The sequence below is a fragment of the Lindgomyces ingoldianus genome (assembly GCF_010093535.1).
Source record: "Lindgomyces ingoldianus strain ATCC 200398 unplaced genomic scaffold BDR25scaffold_16, whole genome shotgun sequence".
NCBI classification, from domain to species: domain Eukaryota; kingdom Fungi; phylum Ascomycota; class Dothideomycetes; order Pleosporales; family Lindgomycetaceae; genus Lindgomyces; species Lindgomyces ingoldianus.
The window spans coordinates 567879-585277 of NW_022985177.1; the positions used below are offsets into that span (position 1 = coordinate 567879).

The 17399-nt window shown below is 51.3% G+C and overlaps 6 protein-coding genes across 6 annotated transcripts in view; 3 read left to right on the forward strand and 3 right to left on the reverse strand.

Moving 5' to 3' along the window:
- Window positions 1–1362, forward strand: part of BDR25DRAFT_355203 (uncharacterized protein) — a gene marked incomplete at both ends in the record, with an annotated part of 2538 nt that extends 1176 nt beyond the window's left edge. The window contains 9 exons of the mRNA XM_033695421.1: window positions 7–230; window positions 272–354; window positions 395–530; window positions 587–681; window positions 714–771; window positions 814–840; window positions 889–951; window positions 989–1163; window positions 1201–1362. Coding sequence (XP_033547586.1) covers window positions 7–230; window positions 272–354; window positions 395–530; window positions 587–681; window positions 714–771; window positions 814–840; window positions 889–951; window positions 989–1163; window positions 1201–1362 — 1023 coding nt within the window. The remainder of the gene's footprint in view (window positions 1–6; window positions 231–271; window positions 355–394; window positions 531–586; window positions 682–713; window positions 772–813; window positions 841–888; window positions 952–988; window positions 1164–1200) is intronic.
- A 1099-nt stretch (window positions 1363–2461) lies between these two features.
- BDR25DRAFT_32240 (CFEM-domain-containing protein) lies at window positions 2462–3506 on the reverse strand. Its single transcript, XM_033692030.1, has 3 exons — window positions 3289–3506; window positions 3052–3232; window positions 2462–2996 (listed from the first exon to the last, which is right to left on the reverse strand). Exons 1-3 carry the CDS (start codon window positions 3367–3369, stop codon window positions 2488–2490), a joined length of 771 nt encoding a protein of 256 aa, XP_033547587.1. The 5' UTR covers window positions 3370–3506; the 3' UTR covers window positions 2462–2487.
- Window positions 3507–4356: 850 nt separating this feature from the next.
- BDR25DRAFT_303746 (anthranilate synthase-like protein component I) lies at window positions 4357–6631 on the reverse strand. The gene is made up of 8 exons (XM_033690069.1): window positions 6525–6631; window positions 6305–6453; window positions 6165–6244; window positions 5322–6115; window positions 5173–5262; window positions 4875–5114; window positions 4697–4817; window positions 4357–4612 (listed from the first exon to the last, which is right to left on the reverse strand). The coding sequence occupies exons 1-8, from the start codon at window positions 6534–6536 to the stop codon at window positions 4389–4391; spliced, it is 1710 nt and encodes a 569-aa protein (XP_033547588.1). The 5' UTR covers window positions 6537–6631; the 3' UTR covers window positions 4357–4388.
- Window positions 6632–6877: 246 nt separating this feature from the next.
- On the forward strand, window positions 6878–8209 carry BDR25DRAFT_303747 (uncharacterized protein). The gene has a single exon (XM_033690070.1). It carries the CDS (start codon window positions 7037–7039, stop codon window positions 7949–7951), a length of 915 nt encoding a protein of 304 aa, XP_033547589.1. The 5' UTR covers window positions 6878–7036; the 3' UTR covers window positions 7952–8209.
- A 4783-nt stretch (window positions 8210–12992) lies between these two features.
- Window positions 12993–14367, reverse strand: BDR25DRAFT_355207 (uncharacterized protein; the record flags this gene model as incomplete). Its single annotated transcript, XM_033695422.1, has 7 exons — window positions 12993–13115; window positions 13170–13269; window positions 13302–13393; window positions 13450–13693; window positions 13739–13999; window positions 14044–14085; window positions 14162–14367. The coding sequence occupies 7 exons, from the start codon at window positions 14365–14367 to the stop codon at window positions 12993–12995; spliced, it is 1068 nt and encodes a 355-aa protein (XP_033547590.1).
- On the forward strand, window positions 14240–16628 carry BDR25DRAFT_32270 (uncharacterized protein). Its single transcript, XM_033692053.1, has 3 exons — window positions 14240–14608; window positions 15416–16039; window positions 16099–16628. Exons 1-3 carry the CDS (start codon window positions 14407–14409, stop codon window positions 16389–16391), a joined length of 1119 nt encoding a protein of 372 aa, XP_033547591.1. The 5' UTR covers window positions 14240–14406; the 3' UTR covers window positions 16392–16628.
- Window positions 16629–17399: the final 771 nt, after the last annotated feature.

Sequence of the window (17399 nt, forward strand, 5' to 3'; positions counted from 1 at the left end):
AAGAAGAAGAAGAAGAAGAAGAAGAAGAAGAAGAAGAAGAAGAAGAAGAAGAAGAAGAAGAAGAAGAAGAAGAAGAAGAAGAAGAAGAAGAAGAAACCGCTCCACCTTACTTCGCTATCATTGGCCGTGGGACTTTATGTGCAAGTTGTTGGTTTCAATTCTGGGCTTCAAGTAATGTGGCTAACCAATTTGCAAGGCAACGGTGCTTGGGTGGGATTCACTGGGTTTTCGTAAACGTTTGAAGTCCGCCGTGAGGGCGGATTGGTGCGAGAAAAGTTTCCGAAGGCAGAATTGAAACATATGCTATGGTTCTACTAGAGGGAACACCAATGGTGAGTCCAGCAAGGATGTGGAGTACTTTAGTGCGCACTTATATGGCGATAGTGTGTTGTAGGCAGCGTTTGTAAGAGGAAAGATGTTGAGCTCGCAGTTTCCTACGCGAATATCGGTGGGCGCTCCACTACCTACCTGAATGGAACAACTCAGGCTGTGCTTTGCAACCTGAAGAAGTTCCTGCCGGGTTCCAATGGGTAAACACACGCGTGGACGTGAACCTTTGGTCTTTCTGTGGTACCCGATGCGCTAGATTATTTTGCTCTTCAGTAGTTAGATCCAGGAGAAGATGGGAGAGGGCCGAAGTAGACATGTTCGACTGCGATGTCACCGTCTCGAGAGTTGAAGGTGGATAGTTCGAGGATATATGCCAGATGTAGCTGGTGTCATTTTTGCTGGTAGTATAGGCCTGAAAGGGTCTTTTTCCGGTATCGACAAGTGGCAATATGCTAGGTATTCTAGAGAGTAACCTGGGCTTAGCGTCGGTAAGACGGTACTGACAATTCCGTAGCATGTTCCAGGGTGAAGAAATGGGCAGTAACGTCACTGCCACAGCATACCAAAGCTAGCAGATGTACTTGGTCCACAAAGAGAGGCGGCTGGCCAACTTCTATTTGGGTCGGGTAGCATTGCCTTGGTGGTGCACTGGGCGCAGGTGGTCCGTATTCTTAGCTTGCCGTATTCCAACTGTCCTACTACTGATGTGCGTCAAAGTTCATCGTGCTCTCAGGCCTCCTCGCATTGCATTTAGGTCTCGCAGTGGTTGCTTTGTGATATTCCAACTCCGTAATTATTTCCGAGAATTCGACTATAATTGCCGCTGGAAGGCTGTTTCAAGGAGTTGATCAGGGTACAATGGTCGGCGAGTGGTATCTCTACGGTATTCATCCATCGGCAAAGACTAGCACTGCATCTGGTGAGCAAGCAATCGTCCTATATAAAGCCAGAATTGGCAGCCAGCTTAAGACCACTGCTCAGACAAATTTAACAATAGGTTGGTACAAACACTGGTGTCGATTAACTTCCTAATTGGTATATAGTTTAGCTTTTTTTTTTTTTTTACTTTTCAAGTAACGTGGACAATGTGACAAGCTTTAATATAAAATTTTTAGTACAGCTTACATGGCCGTATAAAGGAGGTAGAGTTAAGCGTAATATAAACCTGTGGTAGACACCACCTATCTAAGAGAACCAGCGTCTGAATGTACCTGAACATCGTATTTCGTGCTCACCACATCTCCAACATGGACCGAAACTCGCACTCCGTCACACGACCCTCGCAATCTACGTGAACACAGCATATGTCTTTCGTTCTCCTAAATAAACGGTTTAAACACGGTATCGTAATATACAGTAACATGCTGTGCGGCTATGAAGCTGGAGGGCATAGACACCCCTTGAACCGAGGGCCCGTGAGTGTGGACCTCGGAAATTTCAGGCGAGGAATGCTGATCACCTTAATGATCTGAGGTAGGGGCTGGAAGGCAAATCCGACTTCATCTCATCTCATCATATCGGAGTTTTTCTCTTGAGGCTGTTCCGCCCGTTCTCATCTAAAGGTGGATGCGTTGAGTGCCCAACCAACGCGACGATATGTAGAGGGAAGTGTCACGCCCCTAAGTCAACTTTCTTGGCATCGGGATCTCCAAGTCGCACCGTTACAAGAGGCGAAATTACACTCGTCATCACACCACACCACTTCAAGGTTCAAAGACTAGCACGCATCATATCACACAACAGATGAAAAGCGTGAAGAGTACCAACTTTCGTTCATTCTCATTCCCGTCTTATGACAATACCCCCATTAATCATCCCATCACCATCCCGCAGAGAGGGTATCTAAGCGCTGCAACCTAGCGCATGAATGCAAGTACATTACGCGGCATAATGAGTTCATAGTCATCATACCAGCCCATGAAAAGGGTTTTCCGTAACAAAGAGAGACTGAGAAAAGAGAAAGGGAGGAAGACAAGCATTAGAATCGTATGCACCGGGGTAGCGGGTATACAATCCCATTGCCTGACCCAACCACGCCGCCCAACCAAAACGTGCTCAAAGGTCCCTCAAAAAACTGCACTCGCCCATCCCAGCATCCCATTATAAACATTACACCATCGGGCGAGCCATGGTTGGAAATCGCGCGAGGTTGGGTACTTAGAGGAAGAAGAGGGCGGCCATACCGGCGGCACCGGCGAGTGGGAGGCCGGTCATCATCGGAGCACCACCGGTGGACGCGGGGGCGCCGGTAGCACCGCTGGCGAGACCTGAGGCACGGGCTGAACCGCTGGCGAGAGCAGAGCTGGCACCGCTGGCAAGAGACGAGGCTAGGGATGAGGCAGCAGAAGCAGCAGACCCAGTGACTGAGGCAGCGACTGAAGAGGCACTGTTAGCAGCACTTGAAGCACCACTAGCTGCAGCGCCTGTCAGTGAACTGTAGATGGTAGAGAAGCCAGTGGTCTGGAGGATAGTCTGGCTGCCCGACACAACAGTCGCGACAAGGGGCTGGGTAGAGATAGCAGTGCTCGCACCTGAAGCTCCACCAGAGGCACCGCCAGAGGAAGCGGCGTTAGTGGCAGTAGCGCCAGAAGCAGAAGCAGCAGCCGAGGACAAGATGCTCAACGCAGGAGCAGTCGAGACGCCACCAGAGGCAGACGCAACGGCATCTGTAGTAGATTGTAAGTGGTTGCGCCACTGATCAGGGCAGAGACGGTGGCTTACTGGCACAGTAGTTGGTACCAAACGAGATGACTTTGGCAGCGTCAGACGCAGAGCACGACTGGGTGGAGCAGTCGCGGATGCCGTAGCCGAAGTTCACTTTGGTGCAGTAGCAAGTGATGTCGCCGAAGCCACAGCCAAACTGCGAGGATGCGATGTTGATCATGTTGTTGACGCAGGTTTGCTAGGAGGGGTCAGGACTGGACGGCCAATAGCCAGGAAGCGAGAAGGAGCACTTACACCGCAGGGAGGTAGGTCGCTCAGGCTCTGTGCCATGGCAGCGCCGGCTCCGACAGCAAGGAGAGCGATTGAGTACTTCATCTTGACGAGTTGGGATGGAGGAGTGGTGGAGGGGGTAGGGGGCTGATGATGCTAGTGTAGGAGCTAAATAGGATAGGGTTGCTTTGTAAGGGAGAGAGCTTCGAGAGAAGAGTTGCTGTCGAAGGTGTGGAGGGGGATGAAATGCTGGTTGATGAAGGTTGAGGATGGAAGACAGGGCGGGGGGGCGAGCAAATATTTATTTGCGTGCAGCTAACGAGGACGTGGCTAGTGAAGGGGAGGCGGGAGGTGAAGGTGGCTGCTTCCTTGTTTTTGTTTCAGTGGTGTGTTTGTTGGCAGGCACGAAGCGCTGCAAACGGAGGGAGCTGGTGGTGATGGGACCTGGACCGTCGGCAACATGATGCTCGACCGACAGGGATCATAGCTCTGGTGCCCTGTCGATCGCCTCCCGCCAACCTCGTTCCAACTCCAAGATTCAAGGAAAGCCAGGAACTCGACTCGCCGTGTCGCGAATACCATTGGCCAATTGCCCTCCAGTTACCCGTCCCACTGTCGAGCTGCAAGAATTGCTCTTCTCTTTCGCTGCCTCTAGTCCCCCAGCCCCTCTCTCGAAAAAGTCGAACGGCATTCACCTCGCATGCAAGTTCCTCCATCAAACGCCTGCATCTCGCCAGCTACTGCCGAGTGCGTCGACTAGACAACTCACGCTGTGGAGACTGCCCTGCAACCAACACGCAATACTCCGCTGTGTGTTCCTCTGTGCTGCTGTGACTTCACGCGTCTCCGTTCCATAATTCCTTCTGTGCGAGTCAATCTTCCCATTCTGTGATCAGGGCGCTCCACCAGGAAAAGCAGGCTTCAGGGCCCCAATCTGAAATTTGACAATGGAAATTGGCTCTGCTGTTAGACCAATCCTCTGCGCCAGCTAGTGACGTCTGTTCAGCACACAAGTTCAAGACTGTCCTTCATTTCGTTGCAAATCTCCTCTCCCTCCCTTCCCCCCCTCCCCCCGCCTCTCCCTGCACGATCGAGAACGCCCCAGATCGGATCATGTCAGCCAATCACTCTCCCAGCCTCTGTGGCGCAAGCTCTCCGGCCGCGAGAGGAATGCGCGTCCTGTTCGGCGATGCCGCATCGCGTTCAAATTCCTGTTTTGCTGTTGCCACCGGTGACTCTCCCGCTGTGTTCCCTTCGCCATTGTCCCCATCACTAGCGACATTCTCCACGTCTGTCTGTTCTGCGAGGTGCTTCTCCTCAGCGGACGTGATGCATTGCATGTTCGCGCCTGTCCAAACAAATGGTGTCAGCGTTCCATGGTCTCTCCGCTGGGGCGAAGGAGCGAAAAAGAAAATAAGGTTACCGCACATACCCAATTTGTTTATCGTCTCGACCCACTCATCGTGTGGATCTGAGTCGAACACTATTCCGCCACCAGCCTGAAGATACGCGACGCCATCCTTGACAACCATAGTGCGTAAGGCGATGCACGTCTGGCAATCATGATCAGCCATTTGTCACGCCAGCCCACGTGCATAATTTTTACTCACATCCATTGCGCCCTCGACCTCTATATCTCCGTCCACGGAGCCGTATCCGAAATATCCCACGGCACCTGCATACACGCCTCGTTTTTCACGCTCCAATTCGGCGATCAGCTCCATTGCACGCACTTTAGGGGCACCGCTGACCGTCCCGGCGGGGAAAATCGATCTGAAGGCGTCGAAGCGCGTTTTGCCCGGTCGCAGGACGCCCGAAACTTCTGAGACTAGGTGTTGCACGTGTGAAAACTGGTTACAATTAGCCAACCTTATGTGCAATGGTTGCAGGTATGAAGAAATGCATTACCTTTTGCACAACCATCAACCGGTCGACACGTGTCGTGAGTGGATCGCAGACTCGGTTTACGTCATTTCGTGCCAGGTCCACCAGCATGACCTGTGATGTAAATGTAAGCTTGTGGTTCCCGCAAATGAACCAAGTCCACTTCAACTTACATGTTCGGCCCGGTCCTTGATCGAGTTGAGAAGTTCATTCGCCAACGCCTCGTCTTCCTGCAGGGTCTTACCCCTCGTTACAGTCCCAGCGATGGGGTGTGTGATGATTCGCCCAAGTTCCTCCTTGACCAGAAGTTCGGGACTTGCGCCCACGATTTGGAAGTCGTCGCAATCGAGGAAGAAGAGATATGGCGATGGGTTGACGTTTCGCAGATGTCGGTAGATGTTGAAGGGATGTAACGAGGTTGGCCTTGCAAATCTTTGCGACGGTACTGCCTGAATGATATCTCCTACCACAATATGCTCTTTCAGGTTCTTGACGTGATTTTCGTATCCATCCTTGCCAATGTTAGACTTGTATTCCTGGCCCATCTTGATCGGTCCTTGCTCCGGCATAGGTATCTCCTTATCCTTTAGGATTGATATGTATTTCTTGAGTGTGACCTTCGCCCCTTCGTATGCCTTCTCCAAACTATCCAGATTGTCGGGCACCTTTACATACGTTATAACCTTCACTACTTGGAAGAAATGGTCGAACGCCACAACTGTGTCAAATAGCATGAAGAAGCTCTCCGGTACTCCAAGAACGTCCTTCATGTCATCCCTCTTCGTCTTCGGCTCGAAATATTTGACACAGTCATAGCCGACGTATCCCACAGCACCTCCAGTGAGCGATGGCAGCTTAATCGACGGGATTGTGGCGACTCTGCTCTTTGCAAGCTCCTTCTCGAGGATAGGCAACGGATCCTTCTCTTCACCATGGCCAAGACCTGTTTTAATGACTTGCCTGGGATCTGCCACACCATCAGCACATAGCAATCCCGCAGCGCTGAATTGACTCACCGACACCGACAAAGCTATATCTTCCAATCGTCTCTGTTGTCGCTGCACTCTCAAACAAAAAGCTCAACTTCGACTTCGACCTATTCACACATCAATGCTTCCTCTCATCACACTACCCACCATGACTCATCCCCACTCACCTTGCCGAAACCTTCAAGTATATACTCGACGGTGTCAAGAACTCGGCGGATATCGAGGAGAAGATGGGAACGAGGTTCGGGGGGTTTGGGGCCTTGATGGCAGTCGCCAACACCTCACGAATGGTGTCAAGAGGCGGCTGTACGCCTAGCTAGGTCATGCGGTCAGTTTGGCCGCATGCTAATGGCTAGGAGGGAAGAGCGTGGGAGAAGGCCGGCTTACCTGTGACGCCATTGTGCGTTAACGCAATTTTGTGGAGGTGTCAATTGAATGTGCAGCGAAGGCAAAATCGCTACTGTGTCGTAGTTGCGAAAGTAAGTGAATACCGGAATGACTCCAGTGCTTGTCCGTCTGCAGACAAAAGCCCCACGTGTGGTCTTACATGCACTGCCACAGTTTCCTTGCTAAGCCACCAATCACAGCCGTGCAGATTCCGATCATCGGATTTCCTGGATTTCCGATTCCCCATCCCTATTCGGCATGGTCGGAAGGGCGGAATAGGCGACCCAGGGAACCCCAGCCCCTCCAAAAGACACTGCCTGTTCGCGACACTGTTTCTCTACACAACCCCTCTACACATCCAGCTCTGCGCCCGGCATCGAAAGTTACCTACGCTCTATTTTCCCCCAATTTGTACAATACATCCCCAATACTTCACAATCTGATCACAATACTAGGTTTCCAAGGCCGCAACATCCGTCATCTTCGTCTCTACAAGCTAAATAAACACAACTATGGGGTCTGCATTCAAGCACAATAGCCATTTGGGCTCATCCTCGTCTCCTCTTCCCGTTACGCGCCCCTACACACCGCCAGAAATGGGGTCTCCGTCTTCAAACCCGTTCTCAGACTACTCCACTGATCCCACAACGCCATTGATGCTCGACAGCAAAGCAGACATCATAGCAGGCTCTGCCCATGATCACCTGTGCTACTCGTCTCCAACACCCACTACATCCCCATACCGACGCACCCAGACGCAGCGTCCGAGCCACCTCGAGAACATCGGCAAGCCACGCGCGGATACTCCGCTTGAGGCATACACTCCCACAAAGACTTCTGTGTTACTGCCAGAGTACCCATACACACCAAAGACGCCGTCGACCAAGATTCCGGCCCAACTTCAAACATTCTCTCCAATGCCCTGGGCTGAGAACTCGTCACCCCCCGAGCAGTCTCCCGTCCAATCCGCACTAGTCTCCTGTCTGCAAAACCTCTCAAACTTAATTCACGATACCCGTCCAGATGACAAGGAGATGGAGTACCTAATCGGACAATTTGAAGCTATTAGCGGCTACCTAGCCCGCAACAGCAACCGAGATCCTCCTGCACTCGGGCCTGGGAGTGGTACCGCGGGCCTCGAGAATATATACATGAAGGAGGTGGAGACATATATCGACGGTGTCCGCGCGTATACGCGCAACTTAAGAGTTCGCCTCGAAGAGGTTAGAGAGCTGAATCGAATCCAATGGGAGGTCATTCAGGAGCTCCGAGGCGCAAAAGTTCAGGATGCGAACTCCTCCACACCGGAAACAGCGCAGGAACCGCCACCCGTCGTGCCCCCAATTGTGAAGGAGGAGAAGAAAGGCATCTGGGGTGCGCTGGGGGCTGCGCTGGATGCCTTTGGGGCGCAATTTTTCGAGTGGTAGATGGCCTTTTCCGTGTTTTTGTTTTGTTCGAGTACAGAGTTTGGGACGAACCCACAATATGTATGACTCCATGATGATGACCCAGAGCCCTTTAGGGTAACTTATGATTTGGGCATAGTAAGGTGTTTGGGTCTCCGGCTGGAAAAAAGAGATACCCCTCCTTTCTTGTAGGACAAGAGTTAGGAACCCTCTAGCGTTTGGAGTGATTTCAGATTTGATTTTTGGATGAGTTGACTACTTCCCTTTCTAGGACCTCGGGTTGCACTCACCGAAACGATTGTAGAAGGAGTGCTGCTTGCTGTCATTCCAAAAATCCTATTTTTCCTTTTCCTCCTTGTACATCAACATTAGCACTTTGCTTTCACTATCTTCATCAGCCGAATTACTATCGCTACGTCTGTCATCCTTCCCGAATACGGCTGGCCGTTTCGACATTGTGCGCCGTACACGCCATTCGTTTCTGTCGCGAGGCTGCCTCATTCTCATTGTCAAGTATATCAACATTGGCGTATGCAGCGGATTTGAGCCATGGGTGAAACCGCTTGTGGGCATAGGCGTCAGACTCATGACAGCGCTCAAAGAGAGCCAGATACCTCGGTCTACACCAATTCGTCTGACGCCTTTGCAAAGGAGCTTGATCCAGAGGCAGCACCTTTCTCGCCTCCCCGCGCCGGCACTTTACTCGGCACCGATGACCTTCAACACACAAGGCCTGTTGCGGTCGCGCATTATGCCTTACTTACCAAGCGTCGGTTATCTTGCAGGCCTGAAGGATGCCCCTCCATACAGCCTTCAGCCCTTTCTAATCATCCCTCCAAAGAACCGCACGCCTCAAGCGCGTCGCTATGGCGAACACATTCTCCACCTACGCGTAAACTTTCTTTCATGGCTATTGAACCCTCACCTCTTGTACCCAACATTCTGAAAGCTGCCCCGGCCTCTCGCACAGTATATCAGTATCCTCGCGGGTATAAATACTCTTGGCGCTCGGCCCAGAGCTCTATCTCTGATTATTCGGGATTTCAACATAAATCCAGCGGTCGCTCCATCATTTCGTCGAGTTCATCAGACAATACGTCGGGCTTCCCCGACAAGACTGGTTCTGATACCTCTTATGGGGATGATTCTCCTTTGTCTTCCCCTGAGCTTTCACCAATCGAAACGCCGCATACCGTGGACCTCAACGAGTCTCAACGAATCTACACCACCGGTCCTCAGCGCTGGGGTTTGGAGCTTGGTATCCATAGGAACCCTAACCCGGTATTCCTACAGCGCCAGGAACGAATTCCGTCAATTCAATTCAATTCTCTAAATTCAGAGTGTACGACATTTCGACACTCTTCCCGGAGATCGATCTCGGCGTGGATACGAGATGTGGAGCAAGAAGCAGAGTTTCCCCTTCCTGAATGCTCACCTTCATCCCGCACCTTGGATGATAGGGGGCTTGATGGATTGCTCGATTGGCGCTACTTCGAGACTCCTAGCTATAGGAACAATATTTGGACTCCGTCGTACCCATCGGGCTACCCTTTAAGGCCATCTTACGGACCACATTTCTCTTCGCCTAGTGAGGGAGACCATGAAAATTACAGCCAAATCAATTGTAGACTGCGGGGGGGTTCCCCAGATGGGCGAGGGAGGGGAATTATTTCCCTCCCTCAGTGGAATGCCCCTCAAAGATACAACAACATTCGCCCTCAGTCCTCCCCTCTCAATCCAAAAGAAACCCGAAATGGAGTGTATAGCCATCAATCAACGACTCCTCCACAAAATTTACCTGGCCGACCGCCAGGAGCATTGCGTCATACTCGGATTGTGTTCCAACCTGGATTTTCAGCATCGGCGCTACAATCAGGATCAGAAACGAAGGATCTTTCAGGGTACTCCTGGAATGACGGCATGACTCGCTCTGCTCGCACACCACCAAATTCAGCGTAAGTTAGGTCCGATGCAAGGTGTGTCCAAAGCAATACACTGACCCTGAAATAAAGGAACCCTAGTACCTCTGTCGTGCTACGACAATTACCTCGTTATCAGTCACCTATTTCGAATGTCGCGATTGGAGGAAGTCAGACCTCTGCTCGGCGACAACAAGTTTGTCATTCTCAACCTAACCGAGGCCGAGGCCTCGCCCAAAGCGCTGATTCCACGTCACCGGACCCGTACGGCGAGCGAAGGCAACGTTACCGGTCTTATTCATGTACCAGAGAGCCGCTGCTATATGACGTGCACCCGCATTCTGATCTCGTAGACCCAGCGGCTCCGGGGCCTGAGGAGGAAATCAAACATTTTCAATGGCGGGAAAACTGGCCTGTGAATACCTTCAGACACGCCGTTATTTTGCCTAGTATTCAAGCTGAGCGTGGGCTCAAAAGTGAAAGAAACAGACGTTGGAAGCGGAACAGAACTGAGCTGTTTGAGAAACGTGAGCAACCCGAGCAGTCTGAGAAATCCAAGCAATGCAAGCAGTCCGTACCTAACCTCCGCGGTGGTGCGGGGGAAGAGGATGAGTCCAGAAATGTCAACTGTGCAGTCGACTCATTGGACACTGGCGGGCCTTCAATATATTGTCCTTCTAACAGCAATGGGGACGCAGCCTCACTCCAGTTTCGAGAAGAAGGCCGGAGACGACGCCTGCCCCTATGCACAGCTTTCCCTGCCGAAAGGACACACTCTGATTCCGACGAGCACAACCCTTCTCCTCTCGAACCTCCACGCGTTGGTCCAACCGAGCAAGGAAGCCGGAGTATAAATTCTAGGGAGTCGAGAGGCTTAAACCCAGACATTGTCGCTGCCTTGCCTGGCGAGATTCAAATCGAATATCAATCATGGACTCCCCGCGAACAATCCATCTTCGAATACGCCTTCAGAGTTTATGACCAGCTGTATCACACCGAGTACGCAGATTATAATCCTCGGAGGACCGAGTCGCCAACTGCGATCGAAGGTCCGCCTCTAGGACCTCTACGGGGTTCGTGTTGTTTTGCTAGACGGGCTTCTCAGCGTCTGCTTCGGATCATGAACCTAGAATCTGAAAATCTTACGGGAGAAACCGATAGAAGTGACACTATCTCCGAACAAACCTGGGAGAATGATGAGCCGTCTTCTGAGGAAGAGTCACCACTGGAGGAGGAAAGGGGCTCGTTGGTAGAGCCAAGATCCGACGATTCTGTCCGAAGACCGAGACCCGGTGCGGTGGGGTGGTCAGGATGGCGGCAGATTCGACGACCGAGGACGCAGAGAAATGGAATTTTTGTGGAGGATGTGACTTATGAGATGATAGATGGAAGTGGAAGTCAAGAGCTGACGCCTACGCATATGCCTACTCGCACGCGTAGTGCCGGCAGTGCTTTTCGGGATTATGGGGGAGAGTTCCAGTTTCCTTCCACTATTAACGAGGGGGTGGGACTAGGAACAAGGCTTCCCAGCTTCAGTGAATTACGGCAAGCGCAGCGTACATTTCAAACCTTCCCTTGTGACCTTCCAATCCGGCGAAGTAGACATGTCGATCCTCCAGCTACCGAGTCCTCCCCCGAGACCCTGGTTCTTGCTCCTGCGTTGACCCGAGCAGCTTCAACCATTTCGGACAACCCGCTTTGGCCTGTAATGGTTCTCGGTTGCAATCCCGCTTCAGCCGCGTCCTTGCAGAGCCCTTTCGCAGGCATTCTGTCTGTTTCGTCTAGTTCGCCCGTTTCGAGTCTCTCCGAACAATCAATAACAAATCCTGGAAGAGCAGGTACTGCTACTATCTATGGAACACACACTAGCAGGTCCTTTCGTTTGGTTCCTAGAACGTACGTGGATGTCATGCAGCAGCAGCGTGGAGGGAGAAGAAGAGACTCTGCGGTCCAGCCAGGCCAGAACCACCCTTCTCAAGGAAGTCAGAGAGATTCGCATACAGACGCCAATAATTTCACGATCTATACAACTATCGTGGTTCCTTTGACCCTGGCTCCCGAGACGCAGCGGTGGTCGTTCAGCCATTTTGTGATTGAAATCTGCGACAAATTTGACGAGAGCGCTGACACGAAGGCAAATGTTACTCAAGCTGACGTTGCTCCGACATACAGCGTGAAAGAGGGAGATCGATCCCAGAGATACGCCCACCTGGAAGCGCCCCGAACGGTCACATTTATGTCGCTTGACCAGAGAATTCGTCGCAAGATTTTTCAGTACGTCCTTGGCCCGACATGCACAGTCTCGCCGTACAGGTACTACGAAGACAGACGCAATAGAGGTGAGCTCCTTCCCGCCGTAGTCGAAAATATTAGTGTCTTGCTTGTCAGCAGAGATTTCCTCAATGAATGTCGCCCTCTTGTTTACAAACGCAATGTATTCTGCTTCCGGTTTCCGGTCGCACTATACGATTTCCTCAACGATTGTAAAACCTTTGACGTCCAATTCCTGCGGCTGTCTCTTCTTCACGATATTGATCTTGAAAGCCATCCACGTTGGGCGAAAAGAGATTTGTTCTGGGAATTGAACGAGTGGATATCGCAGATTCAGCGGTTAAGCCAGAGTACTGGTATATGGGGTGCACCCAAAGTCTTGACATTCGTCCTTGATATGTTTTTCTACGATGAGATAAATTGGACACGCACACCTGTTCTTCCCCATTTAACTGGATTTTTTTTCGAACTAGGACGTACGGCCCATAACCTCATCATCTCGCTTGTCAAGATCAACGGGGAGCCGATGGCTATGTGGGGTAGGAGCCTTAATCTCCCAGATCAAGACAGATGGGGAGCAGGTCGGTGTTCGTCAAATCAGGGGTTTCTGAGGTGGAAAAGGCTGTGGATGAAATGTATGGCCGCACTGTATAAGGGACGCATGGAGTCTATGAGATCGCAGAGGGCGGCTACGAATGCACGGCGTACGAGATGTGATTTGTGGATCGAGTATGGAGGCCGCATTTTTGGGGTCGAGAGCTGTGGTCAAGGATTCGTGGCTGTGGAATTGCCGGCTATGGATTCCGCAAGAGTTTCTTTGGATTTGTGTTTGGGAACGGGGGTTGAAAGGGATTAAGAGGCCTTGAGAACTCTTACGAGAAGGGGTATTGCAGCTGATTTCTCTGCCCTTTGGTTGACCTTGGGCTCTTTGAATTCTTGCGATATCTGTAGCAGGGCAGATCGACTAAATTCAAGCAGTCTTCCATATGGATTGCCTTTGCCGGCGGATGAATTTCTAGAGTGATAGAAAATAGTAAAAAAAGCCTTACTCCAAGTTCGCATTCTACCGTGGCTCTACAATTCCGTAAGACAAGTCGGGGAGTGGAACCACAGAGGATGGAGAAATAAATGTGAAACCAGTGCTTATTACTCGTCGGTGTATATGAGAATAAGCTAAAGACCTATCCGGGGATGCTAATCTTGCTGCGAAATCGTCCTTAAGGTCGTATTCCACAAGTAAGTCGGCCATCTCAAGAAAATCAGAATCTTGCACCTAAATGTTTCAGCAACCTATGAAAACTTAAACGTGTTTAACTATAAGGAAAGCACAGTGTTATAATTTATTAAATAGTTGGCGAGATATATCCGGTGTAAGATTCGGATTTTTGTTGCGTTTTGAGGCGGCATGCCGGTTTGGGTGGCCACTTCGCTTGTGATATCCATTAGTTGGTCAGGGAAGGCTTGTATGGTAGAGCTGTGGATGTTGCTGAAGTCACATGTCTGGGAGGTGGAAATCGACTGAGCGCATTCCCAATCTGCGACCCGATCTACCTTGCGAATATTTGAATTAGGTCTCAGCTGATAGGAGAAAAGTCAAGAGAGCAAGTTGATTCATGACGAATAGGAGTCTTGGGATTGTATGCCCAGGCCTCTCTGCGGGGAACAAAATATCACGTGATAGACTGTCTCTGATTGGTGTACCTCCGCCCAGTTAACCTTGGAAAGTGAATGGACCCATGCGGCGAAATAAACTTCCATTTCCGACCTCCCCAAAACCCTGGAATCCCACCTCACCATTTTATCATGGCCCCAACAATGTGTATTAGCTTTGACTTCGTACCATTCAATCTTGCCACGCTGCCCAACATGCTCTGGGAGGCTGGGACACCATCGTGATTCACAGTCCCCTGCATTATTTTGCACACTTCTCTGCTCGAACTGTCTTGATTAATCATTTCCTTCTCCCTGGGAAGCTGCAGCATGGATAGTTAAGTTAATATATATTTTCTTCTAGCTGATTCTGAAGAGTGACTCTCAATACGACGTCTCATTGGTTCCGGCAGTCAGCCGACCAACCTGCTTGATCGTGTGGTCCTCGATATTGAGATGCCTGTGAACCTTTGGGTCTGAACCAGCTTTCTCCCCACCACTCGGATCCTCAGTTGCGCCAGACGGAATGTCCGGACATCGGATACTCACCTCGAACTCCTGTCCTCTGTGTTTGCTCTCTTTCAACATTCTCCTCATCAAACACAACAACAGTGTTCCTGCCTCTACGCCCCCAAAATGGGTCGCAACTCCCCATCTTCGCAACCGCACATCGCAATCTTCGATTCTACGTACGGAAGCGGCCGTAACTCGTTCGAAGAAGCCGCAGAAAGTCCAGACCTCCCACTCTCGGTGTACGACGAAGGTTACTCGCAGGCGCCAGCCTGGCAGAGGGCGCAGCTGATTCATATGCCCCCAGATCCAAACAGATCATCAGACTGTCAGTCTCTCGCTATCTCATTCATGTTCATCCGCCATCACTATCCACTGAGTTGTTATCATCCCATGCCCATCTTCTCTATCATCATCACCTTCGTTCTATTTTATCATGTCGCATACACCTCGTCCCCAACGCATCCCGGAGAGCAATTTGAGGCAGTTTGCAATGCAAAATGCGTTGCGCGAGTCGACGTCTGAGCGTGCCAGGAGCCAGCGTACGCCTACGAGCCAAGGTGAATCGAGTGCCGCCCCGCGACGGATTGTCTCAAACCCTGAAGGCTCGCGCGGAACATCGACGGTCGCGAATACATCGCGGGCTTTTCCCTTAGACGCTCATGCTTCCACCGGAGCTGCAGAGCCCTCTACCCAAAAGCCGAGTGTATCGCGTTCTCATCAGAGTGAATCTTCCCCAGCAGCCCCCGCAACATTGCCATCTGTTCAGGAGCTTGATTCGTTGGAAATATGGATGCGTCGTTCCAACTACACTCCAGATGCAATGCTTGGATTACGCAAGTATTTTCTTGACACTGGTACATTGCCGTTATTGTACACATATGCGCAGCCAAGGTCACGCCCTAGCCCAATGGCCGTTCCCCAGCAACAGGTTCCTGGTGGCCCTTCGTCCCATACAAGACCTACCCCGGCTCCAGGAACTGCTAGTGATCCTGGTTGGCTTGAAATCATACGGCGTGCACGATCTACACCTCCTACCACAACCCCATCTCCCTGCCTACCCTTTCCAGCATCTCATTCTTTCCGCGTTCTAATTCTTCGCATATCCCAAGTACCAAATCTAACAATGCATAAGGTCTCACAAACTCCACCACCATCGCCACGAATAGTTCCGTCCAGCATGATGGCAGCTTCGTCGTCCTCGGCTACCCACCCCTCCTCGAAATCGACCCGAAAGGGACCCTCGCCCTGGTCCTCGGCAGTGAGGAAAAAAACAACGGCCCACGAAAAGTAATCGTCTCTCCCGACATAGTACGTCGATTGAGTCCAGCTTGGGAGAACATTGTGTCTACCCAGACGCACAAATCGTGGCCATCACTGAGCCAAAAAAAGGTCCGCTTGACCGAAGACGATCCTGAGATCATGATTCTTGTTATGCAAGTTGCCCACCTACAATTCAAACAACTGCCGGACACACTAGAGTATCGCCAACTTCTCGAATTGGCCCTCATTTCTCACCGGTACAAGACAAACCACGTTTTGATCCCTTTCCTCCCGAAATGGACTAGACCATATCAAGATAAATTTCTGAATGATGGAATGGAGGAGTGGATGTTCATTGCATATCAATTTGGATATGAGGACGACTACTTGATGCTAGCAAAGCATCTTACACTTCATTGCACGCTAAACGAGGATGGAAGTCTGATTGCACCTTCTGGGAAGCCGCTCAAGGGACATTTTCCGCCAGGTGCTCTTCGTAAGATCCACTTGCGGGATCGGTGTTGTGGATCTCGTTTGAACTAACGATAATTATAGGCCGAATCATGTCAGCCCGGCAAAAGCTCCTTCAATCTTTCCTTAACACAACATACCAGCATGTGGAAAACATGATCATATCTAACACATGTCAATGTACTCCATCCCCTACCCCATCCAATCCAGCAGCCTCAGCCCGCTACAGCCTACCGCCAAGCCAGCTCCCCAGGCGGTCTATCCCCAGCCCCCTCTCCAGCATGATTACACCGCCAGGTTTGTATTGCTATTATTCCCCTACTTACGCAATTCCTCAGCTCTCGCTCCTAGATAATCCGATTGCTGTGATCGTCTAGATCTAACCCGCTTATGAACAGGCTCACCATCCCTGAACACGGTTCAGTTGGAACCTCCCGACTTCGCCGCCTTCGACGCCCAACGCACTGAATGCACACTCTTGAACCACGGCTCCATGGTCCGCCATCTGAAAGCAATCGGCTACTGGCCAGCTCTCAAATCTCCAAAAACCATCATCGAATCCGTGAGCCACGTCGCAGAACAGCTTTCTTCGATTCAGGTTATGGAGTGGAAGTATAATAGAGAGTCTAACAGCATCACTAACACGAATGGGGACAGCATCCTAGTCTCTCAACCTGGCGCCTTGAATGCGAATGCCGATGCTGGCGCAAGGGTAGCGGCGGATCGTGTTGATTACATTGCACGTCATGCTCAATGCGATGCCGGGAAGATCCTTGCGACTAAGATTCGAGCCGTGCTCGAGAATATGGAGAGGCCGGTGGATGTTGAGACGATGGATCAGTTGAGGGTTAATGCTAGTAAGTGTGTTGCAGACACCAGTGAGGGGAGTGGAAGGTATTCCCAGACCCAACGGCATTCCCGGGTGGATTCCCGGGTGGATTCCCGGGTGGATTCTCCAGCGGATTCTAAACCTCCCTCGTGGGATGCACCACAGGCACCGGCACCGGCGCCGGCGCCGGTACCGGTACAGGCCAGAGCGCAGACATCGCCGACGGGACAGACTCGGGGAAAGGCACAGGGACAGGCAAAGACACGTGCGAGCTCTAGGGCTCCGTCCCGTTCCCGTTCCCGAATGCAGTAGCGGCTTCACTCGGCAAAGCAGGAGGGAAGGCGAGAAGGCCAGGATACGAATATCTCATCAAACGATTGTCTGAGACAATTTTTGCTAATTAGTTTTGTACGCTAGGCCAACGGGGCGTTTTGATCAGGTTTCAGTAATTTTCAGTGACGATTCGTTGGGGATAGCGCTAGAAGGTGTTGGAAGGGGTCGCATAGTGTTGAGGAAAGTACCGAGGGGCCTGAGTGCAGTTGCGCACGTAATGTCT